Source organism: Colletotrichum tamarilloi, assembly GCF_030869305.1.
Source record: "Colletotrichum tamarilloi strain Tom-12 chromosome Unknown Scaffold_250.1, whole genome shotgun sequence".
NCBI lineage: Eukaryota > Fungi > Ascomycota > Sordariomycetes > Glomerellales > Glomerellaceae > Colletotrichum > Colletotrichum tamarilloi.
This window is the reverse complement of record NW_026849633.1, coordinates 1,060-25,665: the sequence shown is the minus strand read 5'-3', so window position 1 is coordinate 25,665 and position 24,606 is coordinate 1,060. Positions and strand designations below refer to the sequence as shown.

Here is a 24,606-nt window from a genome sequence, read left to right as displayed (position 1 = left end):
CGATCCCAATACGAAGTTCGCGAACATCAGGGATATCCATCGGGCTCAAATCGAAGCGGGTGAAAAGGAGGTTATCACGGCTGAATCCAGCGACTCTGAATGCCCTAGTGAGGCTGGCAGCTGTATTGTAGTGGGTGTGGTTGAGGATCAATAGTTAATAGTAATGAGGAGGTTGGGTTGTGATCCCATCGTTTTTGTGGTGCCAGAAACAGGGGGGTGCCAGGAAGTGGGTATGTTGACTTACTGCGCTACTGGGCAGCATTGCCAGGGTGGTATGGTTGGTGTTATCAACGCTCCGTAAGTTCATGTCTCTACTCAGAGGTATGAAGCCAAACTTGCTAATCTTATTGATAGTGCCAGCGGTGCAAGGACTATTGAGCAATATGCCCAGGCCGCCGCGGCGGCGCAGTCCAACGTCGCTCCCAGCGCGACTGGCGGTGGTACCCTCGGCTCCGCGGCCACTGGCAGCCCCAGCTCTGCCTCAAGCTCTCCCTCTGCTTCATCCTCGTCGCAGCCCAGCGCTGGTATCGAGGCCCGCGGCGACGTCCGCTGGGGTCTGCTCAGCTTGGGCATGGCTGCCGCTGGTGTTGTGGGTGGACTTCTCATCTAATGTCCTGCGGGGTGGTTTTGTTTTGACTAGGCGGAGAAAGGCTGGGAAAGATTGCGGGATCACGTTTATACCAATTATGCATTGACGGCTGGGTTTTATCAAAAAAGACAAAGGGTTGTGTTGGATAGTTGCAAAGCCTGGAGCTTCTTTCTATTGAATGGAATGGGCGGTTCGCCCACTTCTTCGATATACCTAAGGTAGTACCCTACTGCGTGTTTGCTACTTATGACAACTTGATTTTTAAACAACAAAAAACTGCACACATAGTGTGTATTATTATGCTAGTGCCGATTAGATTGCAGGGTTATGCAAGCAGAGGTTGCAGGCGTCTTCCTCATTCGTCGTGTTTACACCTTTCAAAAGAATCTCTTTAGGCTTTCGTTTTCTCACTTAGCCCTCTCACGAACGTTACTCTATGGCAATAGTTCATATTACGCAAATCATGCGGTCTTTCATGTTGTGGTTCTCTCATGTACAAACGTAGGATCTAGGTGTATATTCACCATACTCAGTACTCCTATGTTATCATGGCGGTATCTGCTGGATCGTGAAGCAGCGATTTCAATCTATCTAACCGATAAGAGTCCATCGACCCGTAGGATTCAGGTCTCACTCTACATCAGTTTGCAATTCGAAAGCTGCATTGTGAGAGCCTTTTCCCCTTTCGCTTCACATGCGCCCTGGGTCACTTCGTGTGGCATCCGAATCCTTGGCTGAAGATTAACTTTTATCTCTAGGGCAGGCTTCCTTGCAACTAACCTGGTACTAAAGAAATGAAATCTTGTGACTGGAATACCATCCAGAGTCTCGTCCGCCACTTTATATTCATAGAATATCGGTACATTATCCCGAAGAACCTCGTCTAAGTAGACCCACATACCGTTGTGTGTGTCGAATCCGCAGACGACTACGACCTTCTGACCCTTCGAACTCCCATAGGCGTCGACTCACAAATCTGTATGTATCAGGGTCCCAGTAGGCTCTGCTGGCTGCTTGAGAGATGACGCGCACTATCAACTTCGGTCTCTCGGTGTCGAAGGAAAACCTGAAGTCCCGGCCCGGAATCCGCACAGTTTCCTCCAACAAATCTGCAGTAAACTGCTTAGAGATGAAAAGAATCTTCTTTTCGAGTGGCCGACTATTATTCTCAGAATGCTAACGCGCAGCTCGTCCGGCCCCGCCCTGACAAAGATATCACCATTGAGCTTACAAAGCAGGATGCCCAAAACATCAGACTTGGATTTCGCGTTTCTTGGAATTCCCAGGCTAAGCAAGTACGTGTCTTCGCCGACTTTATCATGTGTAAGGAGCCTGGATTCCATCCGTACCCCTTGTTCGTCATGGAAAACTACACATAGCGGCATGAACAAATTAACATCGCACTCTCTTGCAGAAGTCTTTAGTGGTTTCCAACAAACCTCTGGGCCACGTCTTAGATCGCTTAGGGATGTTAGATCGCGACGATCGCGGAAATGATCCGGAGTAGTGGTGAGGATGCCGCGAAACTCTGCCGAGCCATCTGTAGAAGTGACGGTGGAGTCGCACCAAGCGAACAGTGACATGTCGTTGGTCTCCTTGATGATTTCTTCCTGAAATCGGAGGAAGGCTCGGTCACCTTCCCCGTAGAGCAAAGGCATACTGACGCCAAAGATCCCCAAGAGTGAATAAGCACGGTCTTCCTCTTTCTTTGCTCGACGATCGGCGGCCCAGGACATGCGCCGGCCGACCGGAATACCAGCCAGAAGGCTTTGAATGCTTCGGCGTGTTGATGAGTCATGTCTCAAGATTTCAGCGTTGATGGATGTTCGTAGTTGTATTTGTTGTGAAAGGTCAACTCGGCTACCAATCGTACTCCAATGCTTGTCGTAAAATTCCATTCTGCCCGGAGCGATGAGCTCCTGCAGGGTCCAACCTCTCGTGAACCACACGGATTTCGTTAAATCGCCCCCTGAATCGACATCCGAGAGGTACGCGAAGCAAATTTCCGCCTCTGCATACCACTTGAACATTGAGTTGATGGCTTCAGTAAGCTCGGTGAGGTTTCGCTTATCGACACAGCAAGTGTCTATCCAAGCGTATGCGATCCCGATCCTGAGTGCCTCGGTGCAAGTTTTCTCAATCTTCGACCACCCAAGCAGCTTTTTGGACCTTATCTCGGCACTGGCCATGTCTTCGAAGGTGACCTCATCCTCATCGCTCTCCCATCTATGAGAAAGGATAGCGTAGGCTGTTGAAACCCCCTGCTCTTCGAGTTTCTGCTTTCTTGCCGGATGCATATCCTCGATGCGAAGGGTGGAGCAGTTAAGAAGCTTCATCGTGACGCCGCCCGAGGAATGATGAGTAGGAAAACTGACGACTGTCAGATATTGTTGGTTCCCAACAGCTCAGATAGCAGTGGCTCAGCATTTTTAAGCAGCATCTCACGCGGAACTTGATGTGGAACCAGCCTTTAAGGGGTGTAATTGACAGGTAAGCCAAATCAGCAGGATACGAGGCAACGAGGCAACGAGGCAGGACCAGCAGCTGTGTGTCATATCCCGCACATGCTAGCCTATCAAATCTGTAGAATATGTGACACCTTAATCTGAGTGCGCACACGCGACGAAATTCTCACCAGTGACTGAACGCGCCGTATTGCTCTCATCATTTTGTCCAACGCCACAGGTGCTAAGAATAAACTTCGAGGTGAAAATGACACGTTGGGGAACTAGAGCTTAGATATGCGATTCTCATTGAAGAACTCGCCAAATCTGTATGCTCACTCGATCATTTTATGAGTTCTGCCGACGAACAAAGTGAACGAATGCACACGGGTTCTTTAGGGGCACGCATATTCAAAGGGTTTGATGACTCGAATTAGTCCTTGCAGTAAGTAAGTAAAAACAACATTCACATAGAATCAAGCTTATTTGAATCAGCAAGCGAAGTCTTGATTGAGTACTTCAAGGGAATGTCTTCTGTTACGAGTAATAGTACAACTTTATTAGAACAACAAACACATCAAGCCTGGTTCAGCTTGAAATCGGAGAGAACTGTTCCCAAAACATTGAAGCACAGAAATCGTAAACAGTCACTCATGCAAACACATGGAGTAGGAACCTTCTGACTTGTGAAACTCAACATTTATGTCAATATTTGCGCTGTATGTTGAGTCCGTAGATGCCGAACCGAATGTCGTGACCGATCCCGAAGTCATGTATTTACCCACATTAACACAACCTTTCGATCTTGTAGCATCTGAGCTTGTCTTCGAAGCATGGTCTTCCACAAAAGTCTCGTTCAAGTTGGCATCGAGGCTGTTCTGTATAGGATCCCTGGGACCTCCACTCGCCTTCCAAGCCAATGAATGGCCGACTTAAACGTTGTTAGAATAATAGTAAAAAGAAAGGGAAGAGAAAGCTTGGAATCAAGTACAGGAGAACCTGATAACTTTTGGGCTCACAATTTCTTTCTAACTCGCCGTGCACTTTCCAGGAGCATAATATCCGCATCGAATCGCATAGTTGCCAATCTTGTCAGGGATGTCGTAGTCTTTGGTCGAACTCCTAGCTCCCCGACAAATGCCACATCTGAAGTTCGGGTTGGTTGCCGAGTTGGAGATATTCGACTCTTTGTCCTCCATCGTACCGCCAATGTCGTTTTTGCAATACCACTGGGCGTTGGAAGCAGGGATGGAAGCCATGAAGGGATCCGAGACGGTAGAGTCGTAGAAGAAAGCACAGTCCTTGGCCGCAGAGCCAGCAACCAAAGCCGCCATAATTAAAGTTGCCCAGTTCTGCATGATTGGGACGACAATGATAGCTTCGCGTGGTGGTTATGAGTCGAGCGGCGAGGGGGTGGGTTAGAAGGCATTGATTGGACCGGTTGACCTAGGATCGCAAAACTGTCATGCGGTCGGCCATACCATACTTTAATAACTGGTCTTCAATAACTCTTTGTGCCAAGATCTCGTAGCCGCCTTACGCTGACTCAAGATGCCCGTCGTCGCATCGTTTCAGGGAGGATATGATTGTCTTCTAATTCATATATCTAGTATTACAACCCTCGGCAAAGAGGAGCAATGTCATCTAAAAGAGTTTGTGAATTAGTAATCACGAGTCAGATGTGGTCCACCTAGTAATAAGCAATGCCTTAAACAAGTATTGATCAACAAGTATTGAACTGCATCGCGCTTGGGGAGGATCCAAAAGCCTCCATAGACCGACTTTTAGTGGGAAGACCTGGGAGGTGAATGCTAGCCATTAGGCCTCCAAAGTGTGCTAGTCCTTTTGCACGAGCGAAGCAAGAGAAATAGCTTTGCAGTACTTCGTTCTCACGAAAGCGTTGATGGGAACAGCTCGTCCGCCAAGAGCGCAAAACTGGCGACTCGCATTGCATACCCGCCAACTAATATGCAGGCATTGGATTCCATTTCAATTGAGTAGCCTTTCCGCATAGACTTCCTTGAGCGGGTGTTTTGCGAAAGAAAGTGTGCTAAGTAAAGTAGTCTCTTCACTCTTCCGTAGGACTCAAGGAATATGTCAAACACCCAATATCCCGCGTTCCAGCAACACCTCCATTGATACCTATCGGTCCGAGTTAGAAATGACATGAAGGCCACCCGTTTGGTATATGATAGGATTCCGTGACAATCGCGAACTTACAATCGGTCCAAAGTTGGTAGAATAATTGGCGACATCCAATTGTACCCCCACCCCAAGGTTCCTTGGGATTCTGCTCCGTTACAGCAGGTGAGCACTGTTTTCTCCAAGCCACGGAATACTTCAGCTTCGCGGCATTGAAATACTTCGAGTAGTAGATCCGGGTTATTGCCTCATGTCCGGGTGTCACGACATCAGGTAAGACCTCATTGCACATAGCCTTGAGTCCCTGCTTGACTGTCACTTCGTGGACATCTTTGTGCTTCGGAAAGTCGCCCTCGCTGTTGCAACGCAGTTCGCCTTTACGAGGGGCCGTGTTGGTGATTTGGTATGAGTACGTCCCGCAACCAGCATCGTATTGGCCCTTTTCGGCCATGACGTTGCCTTCGCCTCCCGTGTGTCCGCCTAACGTGTTTTAGTCAATGCCATCCAATGAAGATTGGAGATTGGGAGATGGCATGGACTCACATGTGTTCGCAACTGTTTTGTATGCGTCTAGGCAGCTTTTCTGGCAAGAGCCTGCGTCAAATACCTTGTTTGGTTTCCAATCGAGATTCACGATGTAGCCCTTGTACGGGTCGAGTGTGACTGGCGGAGTTCGGGCCTGCAGCTTGGCTTCCTGATTGTTACCACTTATGTCGACAACCCATGAAAGCGCCTGTGAAGCCAGGGCGTCGACTTCCTGGCAGAACTTTGCTGCCACGTTGTACTTTGACCCTGCAAATGCATCCCATTGAATCTCGGCAGGTTTATCCATGGCGCAATTTGGGTTGGCAGATGGGGTCAACGTTGTCGTCGGAACTCCAGTCTCTGCTGGTGGAGGTATCCACGCCTTCGTCGTTATTGTGGTAATGGGCGTTGATGTCTGACTCCCTGCATCGGTTCGGCATCCGGACACGGCTCCGCACGATGTTTCGCAATATTGAAACATAATGCCAACGCCCTCACACGAGGCCTCACAGGCAGTACTTCGTGAACATCCAGACATAGTAGTTGCTGTGGCTGAGGCGGGTGGTGTGGTGATGGTGCCCGACATGAGCTTTTGCTTGATCGGATTCTTGTCTCCCAGGGGTAGATTTTCAATCAGGGTGTTGTAAGCCATCATGAAGACAACTTCGCCAATACCCTGTGCGGCGCTTTCCCCGATATTCATCAGCGGGGCGAAGTCTCTAACAAACTCCGTGACGACAAGGGCGGCATTGGCGACATTTCCAGTCGTGAATGGTAAGGTTGGTGGATTCATGAGAAGGAGGTCTTCCAGTGGGCCACCAGGAGTTGCCATGCCGATGGCCCCTTGAGCACCACATATGGCGGCTCCAAAGTGAACAGCGCGTTTTCCATTGGCATCACTGTCGAACTGCCTGCCATCAAGGCAGTCGGTAGACCTTCGTATAATTTCTTCGAGCCGCTTGGCTAGTCCTTCGTCCATGGTGACCATCAGATCCCCTGGGATATAACCGGCAATAGCGGTGGTAATGGGCGTGATCAAAGGTGTGGCAGTACTGCATAGAGCTTCGTCAGTAACATCGTACATGTAGCACATATTAAGACTATTTTTTTTAGGAGAATCACCCTTCTGGTCTGGTTGGATCTGGCACAGGGGTGAGTGTAGCAACGCCCTTCCCTTCTGCAGATAAGACAATTGTTTTCGTGTCCGCAAGACCAGCCGCGCTACTAGCCTTTGTATCAGGAATTATATGGTCCCCAAATTGAATGGTTGGCTGCTCGGGATGCTTGAAGCTCCAGGCCGAAAGAAGCAACATAGCAATCGTTGTGAACGCGGAGCCCTTTGACTTGAATGTCTTGGAGAGGAAATGCCCAAAGTGGCGACGTTCAATCTCGGCGTCGATTACAAGATTGGCCGATTGAATTATCTCTCGTACGTCTTGGTAGCACTTGTCATCAGTCTGTTCGCAACCGATCAACGTCTTCCGGACTTCGTCCTGAGCATCAGGTGACAGGGCAACATGGAACCCTGTACCCTCTTTGCCCGACATCCAGATCACTTTACCACTGAGATCTGGAAGTTTTCCCTTTTTAGATTAAGGTATCAGCTTTCTTAGTTGGACCGGCGACAACAATGGTACTCACATTTCCTTGATATTGACTGAGTTGTCCAAGATCGAAAACCTTTTCCTCTTGGGTTGCAGCCAAGACTGCTGCAATGATGCAGATGAAAAGACAACGGAGGATTGCGGAGCCCATATCAAAGAAATCCTGGGATAGAACCAAGATAAGAAAGCTATTCTTCGCGCTGGGGTTGTGAAGAGAGAGGCTTTCTAGCGATGTTTTACAAACTTTTGGTGGTTTGTCTTTGTTGACTAAGGTATTTTGGAGTTTTGACTTCAGAGGAGATGGAAGCGCGAGTATTTATGCTTTCTCCATCTTCCACTGTCTTCAGAATTGAATTCGTCTTTAATCTTGGAAGGACTTCTGCCATACAGTCACAGCTTCAAGCCGGTGGTGAGCTGTTGGCTTCGGCCTGAAACTTCCGGGCTAATCTGCATGTCGACGAGAGTCGACCATTAGGGCCTGTGAAGGGCATCGTCATGCTGGGGGCTTTGGGGCTGCTCCAAAGCCCCCACACGATGTCTTTCACGATGAAGCTCAATAATCACGATCCATGACTGTCATTCTGACGCTTTTGTTGGAGTTGTTGGCTGGCGAAGAAGCACGAGCCAAACCCTCTACTTGACATTGTGCTTTTCAGCTGACCCTACCCACCGAGTTCGAGCAATGGTCAGTCGATGGCTAGTACAAGAATGGTGCCTGTGCATATCACTGCCTGTTGGGGCGAATGGTTGGAACCTATTCTCTGCTGCATTGCTCGGTATGCACTCATGTCAGTTGGTTTCATTTGGCTGCTTGCCAACAGTGGCTCAGGGGCTAGACCTATCTGCCAACCTTAAGTATGTGTCTCTACAGGTAGCCAACTCGAACGGAGAGTTAGATTGCTCAGTTTTGGGGGCCCAACTAAACCGGGATGGACCAAGCATAACCCCCATTGCCTGAACCGCGGCCAACGTGCGGGCGGCTTGTTTGGGGTACAAATACGTGGTTGGTGCCCTCACTTCATGTTCCAACACCAGCTTTGTACCCAAATAACAGACCACATACCAATCTTTCATTTCCCCCCGACACGATCCAAAGGCAGTTCGCCGCCTATAGACGGAGATGAGCGGCACCCCCAAACAGAGCTTCGTTGAAGCATGCGGAAACGGCGACTTACCACTGGCTCAAAGCATCATGCAGGATCACAGCGACTTCGAGGCACAGCAGAAACGTTATGCGTATCCTGACACTTTGATGAGGCACGCAGTTAATGAGGCAGCCTGGAAGAATCGCGCACATGTTGTCGCCTTCTTATTCGACAACGGAGCTGGTATCACCGATTCGGTTGTCCTTGCTGTATCTAAACGCCACAACAAAACGATGTTGGAGGAAATACTCAAGAGAGGATATGACATCAACACAGTGGAGCCGGGCGTGAACTTGCTGACGTTTGTACCTCCCATAGTACCAGTATATGAGAAACATGACACTGATCTTCTCAAACAGGCTATCCACTGGACACATTGAGTGGATGGAGGTGCTGTTACAACACGGAGCAGACCCCAATGTCAAAGATTCGAGGGGATGGACGGCGCTTCACTCGGCTGTGACCGAGCCATCGCTGAAATCCTGTCAGCTCCTCCTTCACCATGGTGCTATATTGCCAGCAGACATACTCCAGTCTGCCATAGATTCTGATCACGCAGATACCAGAATGGACATGGTCAAATATCTCATTGACAAAGGGGCTCAACTCAACCATGTCCGCGACATCAAAATAGGCTACAAGATCTGGCAAGGATCTCCTCTACATGTTGCCGCTGGTACAAATCGACTTGACATTGCTCAGCTTTTGCTGAATGCAGGGGCAGATCCCAGGGTCAAGTACTGGGACGATACGCCGGCCGACACAGCCAAAGAGTTTGAATACATGGAACTGTATAATCTGCTTAAAACAGATTCAGCCCCCGAAGTATCTACTTCTTGATGAACCAGAAAGAACGAGGTAGAATGTCTGTCCAACAAGCCCCCACCGCACAGAGATAGCCACGGGAGGCTTCACTAGATACATACTACCTAATTCGATACTCAGTCGCCGTAACAGATGGATGCGACCTGAGATCTCGTTCGAGATATAAATTTCAATGCAAGTTCTGCTTGTAAAGCCTGGATTTCTATGACAAGAAGTTGTCTTTCAACATATCAACATCAAATTATCAGTGACGGCAATTTGCGTGCAACTCATATCCATTTGAATTCTTTGCATATCACAATTTCGTAAGCGCCCAAAATTCCACCCAAACGAACAAAATTACTAAATTATGATTGTTCTGAGGATACTTGCTCGCTTTCAAATGTCTCCGAATGTCTCTGTCCCGGCCTTCGGCCTGCTGCTGCTCTTAGTAGCAGTAAGCGCTTTTCCATCGGCGTGGTCACTTGGTACGTGATCCGCAAAGCACCCCTCTCATAATGCTAGATGCCTTGCGACTGAGACTAACCTGGCGTTCTAGATTCTCATGTCATGAGACTGTCGTCCTTAGATTGGCCACGGTCTACTCCTGTCCGGCGAGATGTCGAGCCTTTCACCCGTTACCAAAAGCGCGATGATGATCAGGATACCCAAGATACCTGCAATCCATTCTCCATGATTCAAAACCTCCATGAGCCGATCCATAGCCTTGATACTCAAGGATTCAATGTCTCCTTGGCTAAAAGGGTCAATTTGGAAGTCCCTGGTGATGACACAGACATGGATGTGTGGATGAGAGAACGCGCTGAAACCACGAAACCAATTGTTTGGGAAGTCAGCCCAGGAACCGACGCCAACAAAGCAATTTTCCGAAAGTTTGGGAGGAATTCTTTTAGCCTCGGAACGAACGGTCTTTGTGGGTGCAGTTCACTGTGGATCATCAGCAGAAAAGGGGTGTATGCCACTCACTATTGGGAGAGTATCTCATTTGCGCCTGAGAAAGAATGGATCAACCCGGGCGAAACCAATGCTGAGGTTTTCGAACGCACTGTCATTGATGGTCTCAAAAGCGGAACCGCTGTCAAAGGCAAGCCAATGCAGGCTAGGCTCGACAGAGACGAGATTGCGGACGACCATATCAAGGCTTATCTTGTTCATCCTCAACGAACATGGAAAAACACGCCCGCCGCTGTTGATGGTTATAGAGTGCAATGGAATAGGATCAAAGACACCGTGAAAGCCATCATACCGGAGCTGGCGTCAGATGACAAATGGGAAGAAGTCATCTACAACCGGTTACGTGGGAACGACCGACAACTGTTTGAAACTGCACTTGGACATGTGTTGTTCCAGTTTTCCCCCGATGATCAAGAGAAAAGGAAGGCTGCTCTATGGGTTGAGAGACGGAGGCAACCATACCATGACGACGCCTGGGAGTAGGCACGGTAAAGACATTCGAAGCGAGTGTTGTTGAGCCCTAGAAACTGAAATCCCACAACAAATCGGCGTGAATAAGACCAAGGATTGTAGGGCTTTTACCGGTTTGCTGTTGGCTTTTATTATCTTCTATCGTTTCATGGTGTGTTTAGTCATTGGTAGCTGTGCGACGGTGTTTTTAAGTGAAATATTGAGCTTCTCAAAAGTGGTTATCAGGATCCTTGAACATCACAGCCACAATTCAGATTACTCGCTACGGAGGATACCTCATTAGGAAGGTGAGCTCAGGTGTACCGGTCCCAGTACAATTCTTCAATCAAGGTACCCTAGATACACGGCTTATCAGACCGCAGAGGCGCACTGATTCCAGGACCATCCCGTTGGTCGTTCTCACAATCAGCATTTGTAACGAGATAAAGCTACTGCTTGTGTTGTCGGAAGCGCAGCAATGCTGAGGGCAGACATCAAGTGAGCTACTATCTTTTTCGATAAAAGAGCTTTTGTCCCAAGGTCCAAATGCAATTTGCTTACCCAGAATTGATGCCCCTCATAGCCTCCCATTCACTTTCCAGGATTCCATAGCTGATCATGTCATGCCATTGTCGATTAAACCAGTAAGACTCACGGCTGCGGCCCTCTTCCACGAAACCAAGCCTCTTGTACAGGTGCTGAGCTCGCTCATTGTAAGACACAGTCCCAAGGTGAACCCTATGGTAGTTCCCATACCGGAAGGCCCAGTCGAGAGCCCAGTTGATAACTTCGGTCCCGTAGCCCTTTCCTTGATACTGTGGTGCTATCGCGATCCCGAGGCCGATCGAGCGGTGATGGGCCATTGCCGGAGGAATCCCACCCCAGCCGATCGCTAGGTATCCTATGGGCTTTGGCGCAGTCGTCTTCGCTTCGTCATCTTCCTCGTCGCCGTCGCCAGAAGTATCTGCTGGAAGGCAGACCATGACAGAGAGAACAGATTTGGCCATTTGCTCAACCATCCACTCGCTATGCTTGCTGGTCCTCGGCATCAGCGCCATCGGGTTTGAGAGGGCGACGGTCACTGGGTCATTCTCGATTTGAGTATGGAGGAACTTCTTGTCCTCGTCGTTGTTTTCCACGGCCCTGAAGATAAGCCGTTCGGAGCGATAAGCGCCTTTCAGGTCGTCAGTGAGCATGGTGGTTGTTAAAGTGTGCTCGTGGTGTCGCAACAAATATGACTGTTCGAAACAATTGTTAAAGGGGACTACTCAAGGTACTGCTTAAAGTCTGAAATCAATTTTTTGTGCAATGACTGAGCCGACCCATACCCTTATGTCTACACGGTCCACGGCTGGGAGTGGATTCCTTTTGCGTTCAAAGAGTCCGAGTCATCCTATCACGAGCTACTAAGCTTACATGTACGTTCAAGCTGACGTCTAGCCCCAACAAAAGTTCCGTTAATGCCTGAGGGGGGCGCCCCTCCTCCCATTAGCCCCATCCCCAAACGTCCTGAGAATATTTGAACATGACGCCAGGAGCTTATCTCGAGAGATTTCTGCGCGCTCATTGTCTTCCGTTGTTGGAAATTGCACATTATCAACTTAACATACCAAGGACTCATGGGTCCTTGGGCAGTAACGCACAGGGAAATCTCTATAGCTCAACTAAAGCCAGAGGACAATTCAGTGGAAAATATTTAGGCAGATATTTACCGAGACTTCAGGTTGCCTGCCGATTTGTCCCTGATTAACATTCGGCGATGCATCCTGCTGAGGTGTTGTCATGGAATGTGATTCAAGTGCTTAAAACAGCTCACTTGATTGATGTATGGCTGGAGTGCTTTTTTTCACCTCTGCCGAAATCACCGTTTACTAGGTCAACACATACTACGGTTCCAATAGAGAACCGCGTTCTGGGGCGGGCACCCAAAGCGTCTTGATAGACTTGGATGAAGCTGTTAGTGCTCCCTTGCCTGCGTAGTAGATGGAGGCATTGCTTGAAAGCTCAGCTCGTAAAAGTAAATGCCGTCGGTCTAAACTTGGAAAGAAGTCCACACCCATGAGCAGCCCGACTTGTCGTTAACATAGCATGCGTGTTGAGAAGGGGGCTATTTGACGCATTGACTTCTAAGTTCTTTAAATTTTGCTAGAATTGGTTCGAATTGTGAGCTTTCTCTCGTTTGTTTGGAGCTGTTACCTCTTGACAGAGTATCAAGATCCATATACCTATAATATTGGCAGAATGAAAGGAAGCACGTGTTAGGGGCCAGGCGACATCTTTGGCGTGGCAGAATCAAAGACACAGCTGTTGTATCTGAAGCTAGGTTCCAGGACTGAAATCTTCCTTTTCTCAATTTATAACGTGGAGTTCAGTCCTTTATTATCTTTCCCTTCTCGTCTCCTTGATACTCATCCAATACTAGACTTCGCTGATGCTCGCTGTCCACTGATCAATAGTAGAAGTTGAGAACTTGACACGTGGACTGCTAGGTTCTACACCCCACGGCAACTGTCTGTGGAATGCTCACATATTTAAACTTGTAGATGAATGAATTGATCCGGCATGGTACGAGGCAACATCTAGGAAGCGATGAGAAGTTAAATAAGGTACGTTACCCTATCATTGGGTGGCGTCTAGCTCTCATGCCGTTCGGACATTAGGCCTATCTCCATATCGACATCCGGCCTCCGAAATGTCCGGGACCAAGTTGTACATCTCCCTTCACAGGCCGTAAAGTTCTTCGCTCTTCGCGTTTATGTTTCTAGATGAAGAGCGCGAAGTCTAGAAATGAGCGCGTCTTCCTATTTGGCGGGGTTTCTCGGCTTAGCGCGACAACAATGGACTTAAGAAACTCTCCGTCGTGTCTCTAATTACCCTCCGGATACGGCCGTTGGGAAAGGCCATAAGTAACCACAGGGTGACTCAGACATCACGATACGGCAGCTACTTTCGCTTCGCTGCATACCTTCCTATCAAAAAAACAAAACCATGACCGTCTCGCCAACCAAGATTTTGTTGAAGAATGGCGTGCTTCTTATCCATGGAGAGGATGGCAGAGTAAAACCTCAGCGGTCGGATATATTCATCGAGGGAGACACGATTTCACAAATCAGCCCAAATGTCAGGACAGCCGGCGAGGATGTCAAAGTGTTTGACTGCGAGGGCAAGATCGTGTCTCCAGGCTTTATAAGCACACATCATCATGTATGGCAAACCGCGCTGAAGGGTCGCCATGTCGACCACACTCTACTTGAGTACTTGCCGCGAGGAAACTTCATTGGGTCATTATTCTCTACCGAAGACGCATTTTGGGGTGAACTTGGTGGCGCACTTGAAGCTATCGATGGCGGGACCACGACCATTGTGGACCACTCCAGTCTGAATGTTGGCCCAGAATTCCGTAAGACCCTTGCTCAATATAATTATAGCCAGTAGTTGACGATAAAAAACCAGCCCCTACGTTGATTCAGGCGCTTATAGCCTCCGGGCTTCGTTCTGTCTACTGCTACTGCGTTCCTAGAACGACCAGCTGAAGCCCGTTCTCTACAGCAGATGACTATACATCTTCACATGTTCTCGAAGAATGGAAATCGCTAGCGACAAAGGGCCCATACGGAGACGGGCGAGTGCAAATTGGATTCGCAGTGGACAACTTGTATCAGTCGCCCGACCAAATGAAGTTTCTCTATTCGGAGCTTCGCGCTGCAAAGGCTAAGGTTATAACATCACACGGTGCTGGCGGTCTAGCTTTCGGCAATGGTCCTTCTGTTCTCCAGATCCTGAACAACCACAACCTGCTTGGCTCAGATATACTCATCTCTCACGCCAACTTCCCAAAGGATGGCGACGCAGAGCTTGTCAAGAAGCACAACGTCTGCATCTCTGCTACTCCCAACACAGAGCTTCAGATGGGATGGCCGCCAGTCGCCCTTCACCCAGAGTTTGAAGCAAACTCCAGCCTCGGGGTTGACTGCCACAGCTGTGGCAGCAGCTTCATGCCCAATCAGATGCGACTGGGCTTGCAGTATGCCCGACTCGAACGACAAGAGAATCTTCGGAGACAGGGCAAGTGGAGCCGGCATGTCGGTCCGTCAGCTGAGCAAGCCTTCAATCTCGCTACAATTGGCGGCGCAAAGGCGATTGGCATGGAGGGTGAGGTTGGCCAGATCCGCGTTGGAGCAAAGGCAGACCTAGTAGTCTTCAGCACCGACAGCCCCGCCATGCTTCCTGCTGCTGAAGAAGACCCTATTGCAGCGGTGATTCTGCATTCGAGTGAGAGAGACGTGGAAACTGTCATCGTTGGAGGCGTCATTCGGAAGGAGAATGGAAAGTTACTACCTGTGTCATTTACCGGTCAAGTTGAGGGGGCGAGTGACCTCGGTCTTCATGGGAAAAGCATTACGTGGAAGGATGTTGCGGTGAATTTGATTCAGAGCCGGAGTAGATTGAACAACAAGGCAGAAGGTATCGACATGACGGTGGTGGAAGAGACGATTATCGACAATTTCTACATGAACCGGAAGGATATGCTTGAGCAGTCATGAGTATGTTTAGTACATACAGTTGACGATCCGCGGCTACTTGATTATTCTGCGGTCAAGGACTCAGTATCTGGCCAACTCTGACTTTCAGATTTCCGTTCACCCAAAATGAAGCACGGAATGTCTACTCCGTCTTAGAGGAGTCAATAACACGATTGGGCGCGCTGAGTAATCCGAGTGATTTTGAGCATGTCGCGAATCATAATGGACCCATACTTATCTGGTAGAGGTGTTCAAGACCACCACCAGCCATCGACGTAACTCGGCACCTCGAACATCGTCGTGAGTGAGGTCGACTTCCGGATATTCGGCTCCCGGCTCAAGCATGACTTGAACCATGGAGCAGTACATCGTGACGGAGTTAGTTGCCAGCACACGGAGTTATCACTCAAGATGCGGGGGAGCTGTCAGCCAACCCCACTTCGGCCGATCTCCGCCGCATCTAAGAGCGCCCGTGTCTATGCCGGTTGCCTTGATGCTGAGTTATCTTCATGGAGGTATTTGCTTGCGTCTAGAGGCGGATAAGGCCATTTCATTCATCTTATTTTCGGTGCAGCTCAGATTGAGTTCTGCACTGAACATCAGATCAAAGACCTCGCATGATGCCCTCGGTTCCACTTGCCATGGAATATCAACATAGCGGAGACTTAATGGCGTGATTATAACTACCGCACCCACCGCCAGTCTGAAGCAGAAACCTCCTCATCTTTAATCTTCCAGCATCAACCTAAAGCAACGAGATCCCACCAAACAACCTCCAACATGCCAGAGTCCAAGGTCATTCCGGCCTCGGCCACGCCAGTAGCAAAGCCAACGGCTACTTTCACCGGCGATGTCTACATGGAACTGATCAACCGCGACGAAAGCGCGGTCATCGCAAACGTTACCTTCACCCCATGCGCTCGGACGCATTGGCACACCCACGTTGGAGGACAGATGATTAGAGTGCTGGCCGGTAGCGGATGGGTCTGCGACAAGGGCGGCGAGGCGAAGCGAATCAACGCTGGAGATACTGTTTGGGCTCCTCCGGGCACGACTCACTGGCACGGCGCCGATGATGGAAGCATTATGACGCACTTTGTTGTTGGCATTGGAGAAACGAAGTGGCATGAGGCTGTCACCGATGAGGATTACAAGAAGCGGTCCGAATGAGTTCAGCATTTGTGAGTTTTGAAAGACTCCATCTTGAGAGCTCTCTGGAGAGTCTCTGACAGCTGGATATCTAGGGTGACGTTTGTATCTCAGATAGGACCCATCCTCACCAGCAGCCTGCATGTAGCGTCTCAGAACAACTCATTTACCAAGCTTCGCCTATCCTTGTCTCTCGTATTTTCCAGTGACTTGAATCTGCGGTGTCTGGAAAACATCCCAGTTATCAGCAGCCGCAGGGTTCCCGAAAGGTTTCAGTGTGGCGAATCGCATGCTATTTGGAAATTTTGTTAGCCAACCCTCGGCAAAGATAACAGGGTTCATCATGACTTACGTGTAGTTTCCGAGCTCAATCTGGCTTCCGTTGCCAAGTTTTCCGAACCACCAGAACTCATGGTACGACGCCTGGGTCTGAGCATTGCGGTACAGGTCAACCTGAGGGTAGGTCCAGGTGTCATCTGGGTCATAACGACTGGGGTCAAAGTATGACACGCTGCCAGCTACAACGTGGCTGGTGGCTGGGCCAATGTAGCCGTTCTGACCGGGGACGGGCGGATATTCCCATTGTCTATCGGTCCAACCAGCTTCGTAAATCTTGATACGAGTCAGCCGCCGTTCACACGTTCAACCGGATTTGGCAGTAAAACTTACGTCCCATCGGACTTCTTTGCTGCCCCAAATGAGCTTTGAGTAGATGATGGGGAAATCGGCGACGGATGGGTCGAGATTGAAAGAGTAGACACTGCTAAGGTTAGCTGGTACTTGTCCCGAGACCTGGACACATCGACTCACTAGTCTCTTTGTGTGGTGAAGGGGTACGAGGGACGATAGATCGGGCTAATCTCTGCCTTCAGGTTCGCACCGAGGCCTTCATTGGAGTTAGTCAAGTCATTGGATTGTTGACATCACCGCACAATCTCACCTAGGTAGGGCACGGAAAGTTGTTCTCCGTTGTTGCCAGAAACTATGACCTTTCCGCTGTAGATAGGCAGAGCAGACGAGTTCCAGCCAAGGCCGTTGGGGTTGGGAAAGTTGACACTTTACACCATTAGCTCTTTGCATCATAGAACATCCTTTTACAATGTGCATCTCACCTGACAGTTTTGCTCTCGCCTGGCTTCAAAGTGAAGTCTCTTGGCAAAGACACCTCAACAGGAAGACTCTTGGGCGTCAACTCTGTAAAGCTCTTGAGTCTTTTCTCGCCACCCCAGGGTGCGACGAATGGGTACCAGCCAAGGATTTCCACCCCAGCGGCAGCTTCATACGAGAGCTTGTAGCTCACATCCTTGGCACCATTATTGGTTACGGTCACGTCGTGGTAACGACTGAAGTAATGGGTGTCATTGAGCGCGATTTTCTCAAAGGCGATGTCGGTGGTGTAGTTGACAATCTTGAAGGCGTTGATGAGACCGTTTCCAACTTGGGCAACCGATGCCGAGAAGCCGTAGTCGGTTGCGGTTCCATCGGACCAGGGGAGAGAGGTTCCGCTGGCGATGATTCTTTGGTGCAGTGTCTTGGCGAAGCCCTTGCCTGGAAAATACAATGATCAGTTACAATCCAGTCATTGAGACCGATTGAGAGGACTTACCATGTACAGATCGGCCGCCGTGGGCACTGATAAAGAGTGCAGCTACGCCAGCTACGTAAGGTGTGGCCATCGAGGTCCCGGACAGCAGCGCATAGGTATCATCAAGATAGGTACTGAAGATCTAAGGCAATGTTAGTATGTCTAGCAGGGAGGTGCTTAAGACTGGTAAGACTGACTTGACCACCAGGAGCAGCAATGTCGGGCTTAATGTCGAGGTCGTTTGAAGCACCCCAGGAAGTGAAAGTGTTTGGTCGACCACCGGCGGGGTATTCTAAGCCAACAACCTGCTCGGGGTTGAGAGAAAAGTCCGCAGTAACATTGCCGCCGGCTTGAACCGTCTCAATGATGGCCTTACCAGCTGCGGCGGTGATGAGGCCAATCAGACCAACATCATCATCGGTTCCGGGTGTGATGATGGGGTTTTCGTTGTTGTAAAACAAGATGTACTCGGCACCAAGGGCAACTAGGTTTGCTTGCTTAGTTGCGAAAGTGCAAGTCCCTCTTCTTACCAAGGGAATAACACCCTTGAGGCTGCGCGTGCCGTTAGGGTAGGGTTCGCAGCCGTCCGCAGGATCGGTGATGTCGAAGTTCAGAGGAACAACCGGCCAATCAACGATATCGGATGAGAAATAGTAAGTTGAAGGCAAGTATCCAGCCTGTTTGATGTCAGTTATCATGGCATGAGATCCACAAACGAAGGCCGCACCTTGACGGTCTCAGTGTTGCCGTCGAGAACCGATGTCAACTCGAATGGCGAGGCAGGATACTTCTCGGTCTCCACAGAGGCCACGGCAAGAACATTCTTGCCAGAGGAACCACTGCTTCCGAAGAAAGCACCGGCAGCACCCGAGTTGCCGTTGGCAATCGTGACTACGACCCCTTCGTCGACCAAGCGAGAAGCGATCTCAGCCCACGCGTTTGTAGACCAGCCACCTGGACCACCAATACTGGCAGTGATAATGTCAACCTGCTTCAATGTCAGTACTTGCGTGATTTTTCTCAAGATCTAGATGATCCTTACGCCGTCGGAGTAGGCTCGAAGGAAAGCCTCAATGAGAGTAGCATCATCCGTAGCATCCTGCCGCAAGTCAGAAAACAACAGCAAGTGTGCAGGGGCACAGATGTCAAGCTCACCAGTTGAGCGAAGACCTTGTATGAGTAAAGTGACGCCTCAGGGGCAACACCACTCCAGCTATAAAGGAGAATCATTAGTCTCTTATGCAAAGAATTTTCTAGTAGCCTTACAAGTCATTCTTTCCAGCAATGATTCCTGCAACATGGGTCCCTGTGCGGTGGTCAGATTCGGCTCTGGTACGAAGGGTCAAACGTCTTCATACCATGTCCAAGCTGATCCAACGGATCATCATCTGGGGTCTTGTCTTCGTAGGGCCAGACTACGCATGTTTGTCAGAATGCTCGCGTCTCGCACCTGACTCTGAGACTTACTGCCGTTGCCGACGAGATCGTAACCACCAGCGACCTTGAAACCCGGGCCGAAGCCACCTCCCAGCTGTGTGATGTTTAGCACTCGAAAAATTGAAGCGGATGATAAGAGCAAGTAACTCACAGCGGGGTGTGTGTACCAAGTTCCAGAGTCAACAACGCCGACTTTGACTCCCTGCCCAAAAATGCCCTTGTCGTGAAGCTTGCTCACGCCTGTGGTGTTGTGCGGGCTGTAGTCACCAGCAGCAGCCTCCTCGATCGACTTGAGGCCCTCAACAGGAGACAAACTGACACGGGTATTTTGCCAGACGCGAGCGACACCAGCTAGGTTCTGGAGACTGTCGATGTTGTGGGTGTCGGTCTCAATGCTGGCGCCAGAGAAGATGTCGCTCTCAAAGTTCTTGACGACCTTAATATCGGCCTCGAGGGCAACGTCGCGACGGGCTTTGGCTGATCCCTAATTCGAACATTAGTCCAGGCTTCTGAGTTCCCGAGTCAAAATTGCATTGACATACCGAGGCATACTCGATGATGTAGCTCTTGGCAATAGGGACAGTAGCGTTGTTAGTCTCATCTGCACCCTCTGGAGCTTGACGAGTAGCGAAAGACTGTGCACTCCCCAGAACGGGAAGCGCAAGGAGGCTGGCAATGCTCAGCAGATGCATTATGAGTGTTCACTCAAGATATTGCGCCGCTTGAAGCTCTGTCTCTTGAATAGCAAAAGCCGCACCGGTGGGATGAAGCTCTTATAGTCGCGACTTATTGACGGCTCTGGTGACATTCACATCGCCTCAACCGAAATCCGGCTGCGACTCTTTGTTGCAGCGTTACATTGCCGATACGGCCATGGGCAGAGAGATTCCTGGCGATATCGCCATTGTTGTTGGAATGAGCTTCCTTCTTGGGATGGCTAATATGCCGGGGTTGCACGCGGTATCGGACGATGGTGCAGCGCTGACATTGACAATCATACCGTCTTTTTTAAATTTGGCGGACATAAACAATGTTCCCGTTGTAGGAAGATCTCATGATAGGCACTAATAAACACATTGACCCCCGAAAGTGCGTAGCATCTCGTATCCAAAGGCAACTATAAGCATGCCCTTCGAAGCGTATTTTACGAACGTCGATCATGAGCCTTCATCGCGTTGAACAGCAAACAAGAGAGATGTGCTGTGAGATCAATTGAGGGGTAAACTCGTTCTGTAGTGCTCGATGCTACCCAAGGGATGTTGCCAAGACACTACCCCTGGAAGAACAAGGTGCGTTTGATGGCAAATTGCAAGTCGAAATCTCGCAAATCTCGTGTTGCGCTCTCTTCGATAACGACCAACTGCGTGACACGGAAAACGCGCTGTTCGGTCGCTGATTGCGCGAGATGGCACCATTCCTACTTCAGAGTGCGATTAGGCTCATAATATGTAACTGAGGGTTAAATGAACTGCAGAGACCCATGGCTGCCAACATGTCACAGCGAAGGGCTGAAAGTGTGCACAGGCTTGATAAGTATCCGTCGTCAGGCGCCTGCGAGCTGCAGGTTCCTGCATATTCTTCTATCAATCACCTCGTGTTCGACGTGCGCATGCGACCCAGCCCTTTAAATGGTATCTTGGCCGAAGAAACGGGATCGGATGCAGCGGCCGAACCCTCATCCGGAAAAGGGGCAATCGCATTGAAGTCGGCTGAGCGGCCTCGCGATTTCTTGGCCTTTTCCGAGAGCCGTCGTGGTATACAAGTAAGATGAGCACCAATACGGTGAGTACATGTAGAGCATCCAACGCGGATAAGTATTTATGTCATCAATGTGAATTCGGCGAAATGGCCGGACCTTGGCCCACTTTACCGGGGTTGAAGCCGGGAAAGCCCCCGGGCGGGAGATTCGCGCTACACCCGCAGCTGGAGTAAATCTGGACGAGCCGGTCCGATTGCGACAAACTCAAATATTTCTAGTTGACACTCTAAGATCGCAGTCTTTTCTCAGGCGAGCAAATCTCACTGACCGTGAGGTACGAGACGGAGTTTACCAAGACAATGGATTCCCAATGATATGAGAAGTTCTTCTCGGTGTATGCTTTCGAAGGCTCTGATTTAGTGCGGGATTGAACCATTGGATTATCTCAACTAGAATTTGAGCCACGCCATGACTTTATGCTCTGGATTGAGCTTATTCCCGGTGAGTAGCCGACTTCTCCTGGTGTCCCAATTCCTCATCACTGTGCGCAAGGTGACCGGTTCGGCCCTCGCGATTGTGAAGCTCATCCTGCATCATCTCATCCCCAGCAACCTCTCTCATATCCGAATCATCAGCCACATCAAAGCTCCGTCGCAGATGTTCGGGGCCGATAAAGGTCAGCAACAACACGTACGCAAACACACAGCCCATGAAGATGCAGATAACCTTGCCATAATCGTAGCGCTTCGTCGTGCCCTTTGGTGCGAGAGGAAAGTTCTCGCCAAGGCGGGACTCAATGGTGGAGCTGGCCGACGAAACGAGGTTACCCAGCTGGTACGATGTGCCGACTACAAACGTGCGGAATGCACCAGGGCTGAGTTCCATGAGGTGGATGGGAATGACGCCCCACGCACCCTGCACGCAGAACTGTTCAAAGAAGGCGGCAGCCATGACTGCCTCGGTCGTAACGAAGGTGTAAGGGTACAGCAAGGCACCACCCACGACACAGCAAACCATGATGCTGAAACGCCGACCGAAAATCTGACTGCAGTAACCGACAGTCGTGCCACCTAGCATAGCGCCCAGGTTCGCGACAACCTGCGTGACGGTGACCATGTCGGCATTGAAGTTGAATTGGTTCGTCAGCATGGTGGGATAGAGATCCTGGCTGCCGTGCGACATGAAGTTGAACCCGGCCATGAGGAGGACCAGGTAAGTCAACAGCAACCAGTGTCTCCGCAGAGCCACTTTACCTTCCTTCAAAAAGGTCGAGGTCACGCTCGTGTGTCCAGCCTCCTCAGCGCGTCGGCCGGCCGCCTCGCGGATGCGTTTGTGCTCGATGAAGGTATCGGTCTCGGGCAGCATCAGACGGAACGCGATGAAGAGGACTGGCGGACCGGCTCCGAACCAGAAGAGTGGGCGCCAGCCGTGCGGGGTCGTGTTGACCAGCCCTCGGGCAAAGGCCGCGGCCAACAGGTATCCAAAAGCGTACTGATCGGCGGAATCAAAAATTAGTCTTGTGATGCGACCAACTGAAGGATTCGGGAGAGCGTTGGTGGCTGGGGGGGGGGGGGGGGTGATGGTTTGTTGGCTTGGTTTCGGGGATTAAGACTTACACCTTGTTGTAAGACGCCGGACATCATTCCGCGAGTCTCTGCTGGCAGGTCTTCAAGGGCAGTTGCTGCCGCGTTGCCGTACAGACCGCCCATGGCGATTCCGAAGAGGGCGCGACATGCTAGGAATTGCTCGTAGGTTTGGCAGAAGCCAGTACCCTGCGGAAATCGGCTTATTAGCTTGGAACACCAAAACAACAAAGATGGCAGAGAACAAGGAGCGGACGCTGATGTCACCACTGCCACGCATGGCACTAGCATCCAGGTGACTGAACAACATTAACCAAGAGAGAGAAGCCTGGGGGGAAACGAACGGGTTTGCGGAGGGGGGCAGGGATTCCCCAACGGCGCAGCCAAGACGGGAGAGGGGAGAGGGGAAAGCTTGTCTGGCGCCGGCCAGGCTCGGCACATAATTGCCGGTTGAAGCCAATGAAAGTAGCGCAGTTAGAGAGAAGAGATGACGAGTAATTTTTCTTACCAATTCAAGGATGATGAAGAGGAGGTTGTTCACAATGAAAGGCCATTTTCTGCCGTAGCGATCTGCTGCAATACCGAAGAGGATGGATCCGACGGATCGGAACATCAGCACCAGTGTGATGCCCCAAGTGATGTCTGTCTTGGACTTGTCGAATGTCTCGGAAAGTTCGGTGATGGTGAGGGAGACGGTGAAGAAGTCGAAGGCATCCCAGGTCTATTGAGAAGCGTAAGCAAAGTTGCAATGTGGTGAGCTTGACATAGATAAAGACGGAGGCATACCCAGGCAGCGAAAGCGACAGCGAAGAATGCCCATTGCCTTCTGTTGATCATCTTGACGAGCCTCAGCGGGTTCGGCGCGCTCAGCATAGGCGGTTTGAGGGTGATGAAGCGTGTCCCCAGATAGCGGCCAACGGACATGCCGTGCCATGGCTCTTGGTCCCCATGGTGCTCAATGTGAGGTCTCTCAGGCTCAACGTGTGTTTTATCGTCCATGATGAGCTGTTGGTTCCAGTCGCAAAGGCAGGCTGAACAGTTGAAGATCAGGACTACTACACCCGGCGTGAATTCGTACGGCACCGCGACGGTCTTATACGAATAACGAGACCTGTCGACGGCATAACCCCGTGAGCACTAAGTCAGGAGCGGGGTTATCCATGAGTCAAATACACCTAGAATGATGTAGGGCCGACGAGGGCTGTTACCAGTCCGGGGAGGATGGATGCCGTCCTTCATGTTGGGGGACACAGGGGAGGGCTGGAGAGTTTGGCCAATACATGGGGATAGCACGGTGTTTAGATTTGGAGTACACAGCTGAGAACCAAAAAGCCCGCTAATTAAGCTGCCAGGAAGTATCCTCACTTATTGGTAATCTTCTGCAAGACACTGGCCTACAACGTTCCTTCTTACCCTGAAACCAGCATACTAGATATCTGACAAAAGCCTATCGCGAGCTTCTGAATACGCCGAAGTCTGGCCGCATAATTCACCTACTGAGTGACAGCTTCCCCAACCGAGCGTCGTCAACCCCAAATGAGACGAACCCTGGGCAGCAAAACGATGGGATATCAGAGACTGTGCGTCTCGTTGTGACCGTGACATCACATCGAAAAAGGCCAAGACGGCAATGGCAAGCGTGCAGCACATCCTTAGGGGGGACATCAAACCCACACACCCTTCACTCTCGATCCCCCGCTGCCGCTGCTAGCCACACAGAACACAAATGATTCTCCTCAATGACCCAACGCACTAACAGGCACTGGATCCTTCCCCATGGACGAACCCCAGCCGCCATTGGCTTGGAATTAGCTTATCAGCTCTTAGCAACAGCCCCAAAGTACCCAAGCTCCACTCGCTCATGGACCGGATGGTCGCTACTAATGCGCACAACAACGGGCGTCAGTTTGCGTTCGCCGGGCCGTAAGCACCACGACAATTTGTGTTTCTGC

The 24,606-nt window shown here is 50.3% G+C and overlaps 11 protein-coding genes across 11 annotated transcripts; 5 read left to right on the top strand and 6 right to left on the bottom strand.

Annotated features, from left to right (window-relative positions):
- Positions 1-232: 232 nt before the first annotated feature.
- CTAM01_16704 (uncharacterized protein) lies at positions 233-610 on the top strand (the record flags this gene model as incomplete). The annotated part of the gene is made up of 2 exons (XM_060532696.1): positions 233-297; positions 355-610. The coding sequence occupies 2 exons, from the start codon at positions 233-235 to the stop codon at positions 608-610; spliced, it is 321 nt and encodes a 106-aa protein (XP_060372736.1).
- Positions 611-1,212: 602 nt separating this feature from the next.
- Positions 1,213-2,925, bottom strand: CTAM01_16703 (HET domain-containing protein; the record flags this gene model as incomplete). Its single annotated transcript, XM_060532695.1, has 3 exons — positions 1,213-1,224; positions 1,562-1,708; positions 2,029-2,925. The coding sequence occupies 3 exons, from the start codon at positions 2,923-2,925 to the stop codon at positions 1,213-1,215; spliced, it is 1,056 nt and encodes a 351-aa protein (XP_060372735.1).
- A 1,136-nt stretch (positions 2,926-4,061) lies between these two features.
- CTAM01_16702 (uncharacterized protein) lies at positions 4,062-4,367 on the bottom strand (the record flags this gene model as incomplete). The annotated part of the gene is made up of 1 exon (XM_060532694.1): positions 4,062-4,367. The coding sequence occupies one exon, from the start codon at positions 4,365-4,367 to the stop codon at positions 4,062-4,064; it is 306 nt and encodes a 101-aa protein (XP_060372734.1).
- A 734-nt stretch (positions 4,368-5,101) lies between these two features.
- CTAM01_16701 (uncharacterized protein) lies at positions 5,102-7,455 on the bottom strand (the record flags this gene model as incomplete). Its single annotated transcript, XM_060532693.1, has 5 exons — positions 5,102-5,175; positions 5,254-5,655; positions 5,719-6,752; positions 6,823-7,283; positions 7,342-7,455. The coding sequence occupies 5 exons, from the start codon at positions 7,453-7,455 to the stop codon at positions 5,102-5,104; spliced, it is 2,085 nt and encodes a 694-aa protein (XP_060372733.1).
- Positions 7,456-8,424: 969 nt separating this feature from the next.
- Positions 8,425-9,289, top strand: CTAM01_16700 (uncharacterized protein; the record flags this gene model as incomplete). Its single annotated transcript, XM_060532692.1, has 2 exons — positions 8,425-8,750; positions 8,809-9,289. 2 exons carry the CDS (start codon positions 8,425-8,427, stop codon positions 9,287-9,289), a joined length of 807 nt encoding a protein of 268 aa, XP_060372732.1.
- A 367-nt stretch (positions 9,290-9,656) lies between these two features.
- On the top strand, positions 9,657-10,711 carry CTAM01_16699 (uncharacterized protein; the record flags this gene model as incomplete). Its single annotated transcript, XM_060532691.1, has 2 exons — positions 9,657-9,741; positions 9,813-10,711. 2 exons carry the CDS (start codon positions 9,657-9,659, stop codon positions 10,709-10,711), a joined length of 984 nt encoding a protein of 327 aa, XP_060372731.1.
- A 524-nt stretch (positions 10,712-11,235) lies between these two features.
- Positions 11,236-11,874, bottom strand: CTAM01_16698 (uncharacterized protein; the record flags this gene model as incomplete). The annotated part of the gene is made up of 1 exon (XM_060532690.1): positions 11,236-11,874. One exon carries the CDS (start codon positions 11,872-11,874, stop codon positions 11,236-11,238), a length of 639 nt encoding a protein of 212 aa, XP_060372730.1.
- A 1,792-nt stretch (positions 11,875-13,666) lies between these two features.
- On the top strand, positions 13,667-15,222 carry CTAM01_16697 (amidohydrolase; the record flags this gene model as incomplete). Its single annotated transcript, XM_060532689.1, has 2 exons — positions 13,667-14,078; positions 14,228-15,222. 2 exons carry the CDS (start codon positions 13,667-13,669, stop codon positions 15,220-15,222), a joined length of 1,407 nt encoding a protein of 468 aa, XP_060372729.1.
- A 759-nt stretch (positions 15,223-15,981) lies between these two features.
- On the top strand, positions 15,982-16,371 carry CTAM01_16696 (cupin domain-containing protein; the record flags this gene model as incomplete). Its single annotated transcript, XM_060532688.1, has 1 exon — positions 15,982-16,371. One exon carries the CDS (start codon positions 15,982-15,984, stop codon positions 16,369-16,371), a length of 390 nt encoding a protein of 129 aa, XP_060372728.1.
- Positions 16,372-16,530: 159 nt separating this feature from the next.
- Positions 16,531-20,064, bottom strand: CTAM01_16695 (subtilase; the record flags this gene model as incomplete). The annotated part of the gene is made up of 16 exons (XM_060532687.1): positions 16,531-16,642; positions 16,703-16,962; positions 17,020-17,110; positions 17,161-17,236; positions 17,291-17,406; positions 17,463-17,898; positions 17,957-18,077; positions 18,133-18,612; positions 18,663-18,923; positions 18,978-19,034; positions 19,091-19,148; positions 19,202-19,241; positions 19,294-19,350; positions 19,403-19,466; positions 19,524-19,856; positions 19,915-20,064. 16 exons carry the CDS (start codon positions 20,062-20,064, stop codon positions 16,531-16,533), a joined length of 2,712 nt encoding a protein of 903 aa, XP_060372727.1.
- Positions 20,065-21,563: 1,499 nt separating this feature from the next.
- Positions 21,564-23,653, bottom strand: CTAM01_16694 (H+ symporter family protein; the record flags this gene model as incomplete). Its single annotated transcript, XM_060532686.1, has 4 exons — positions 21,564-22,562; positions 22,688-22,843; positions 23,163-23,375; positions 23,441-23,653. 4 exons carry the CDS (start codon positions 23,651-23,653, stop codon positions 21,564-21,566), a joined length of 1,581 nt encoding a protein of 526 aa, XP_060372726.1.
- Between the last annotated feature and the right edge of the window lie 953 nt (positions 23,654-24,606).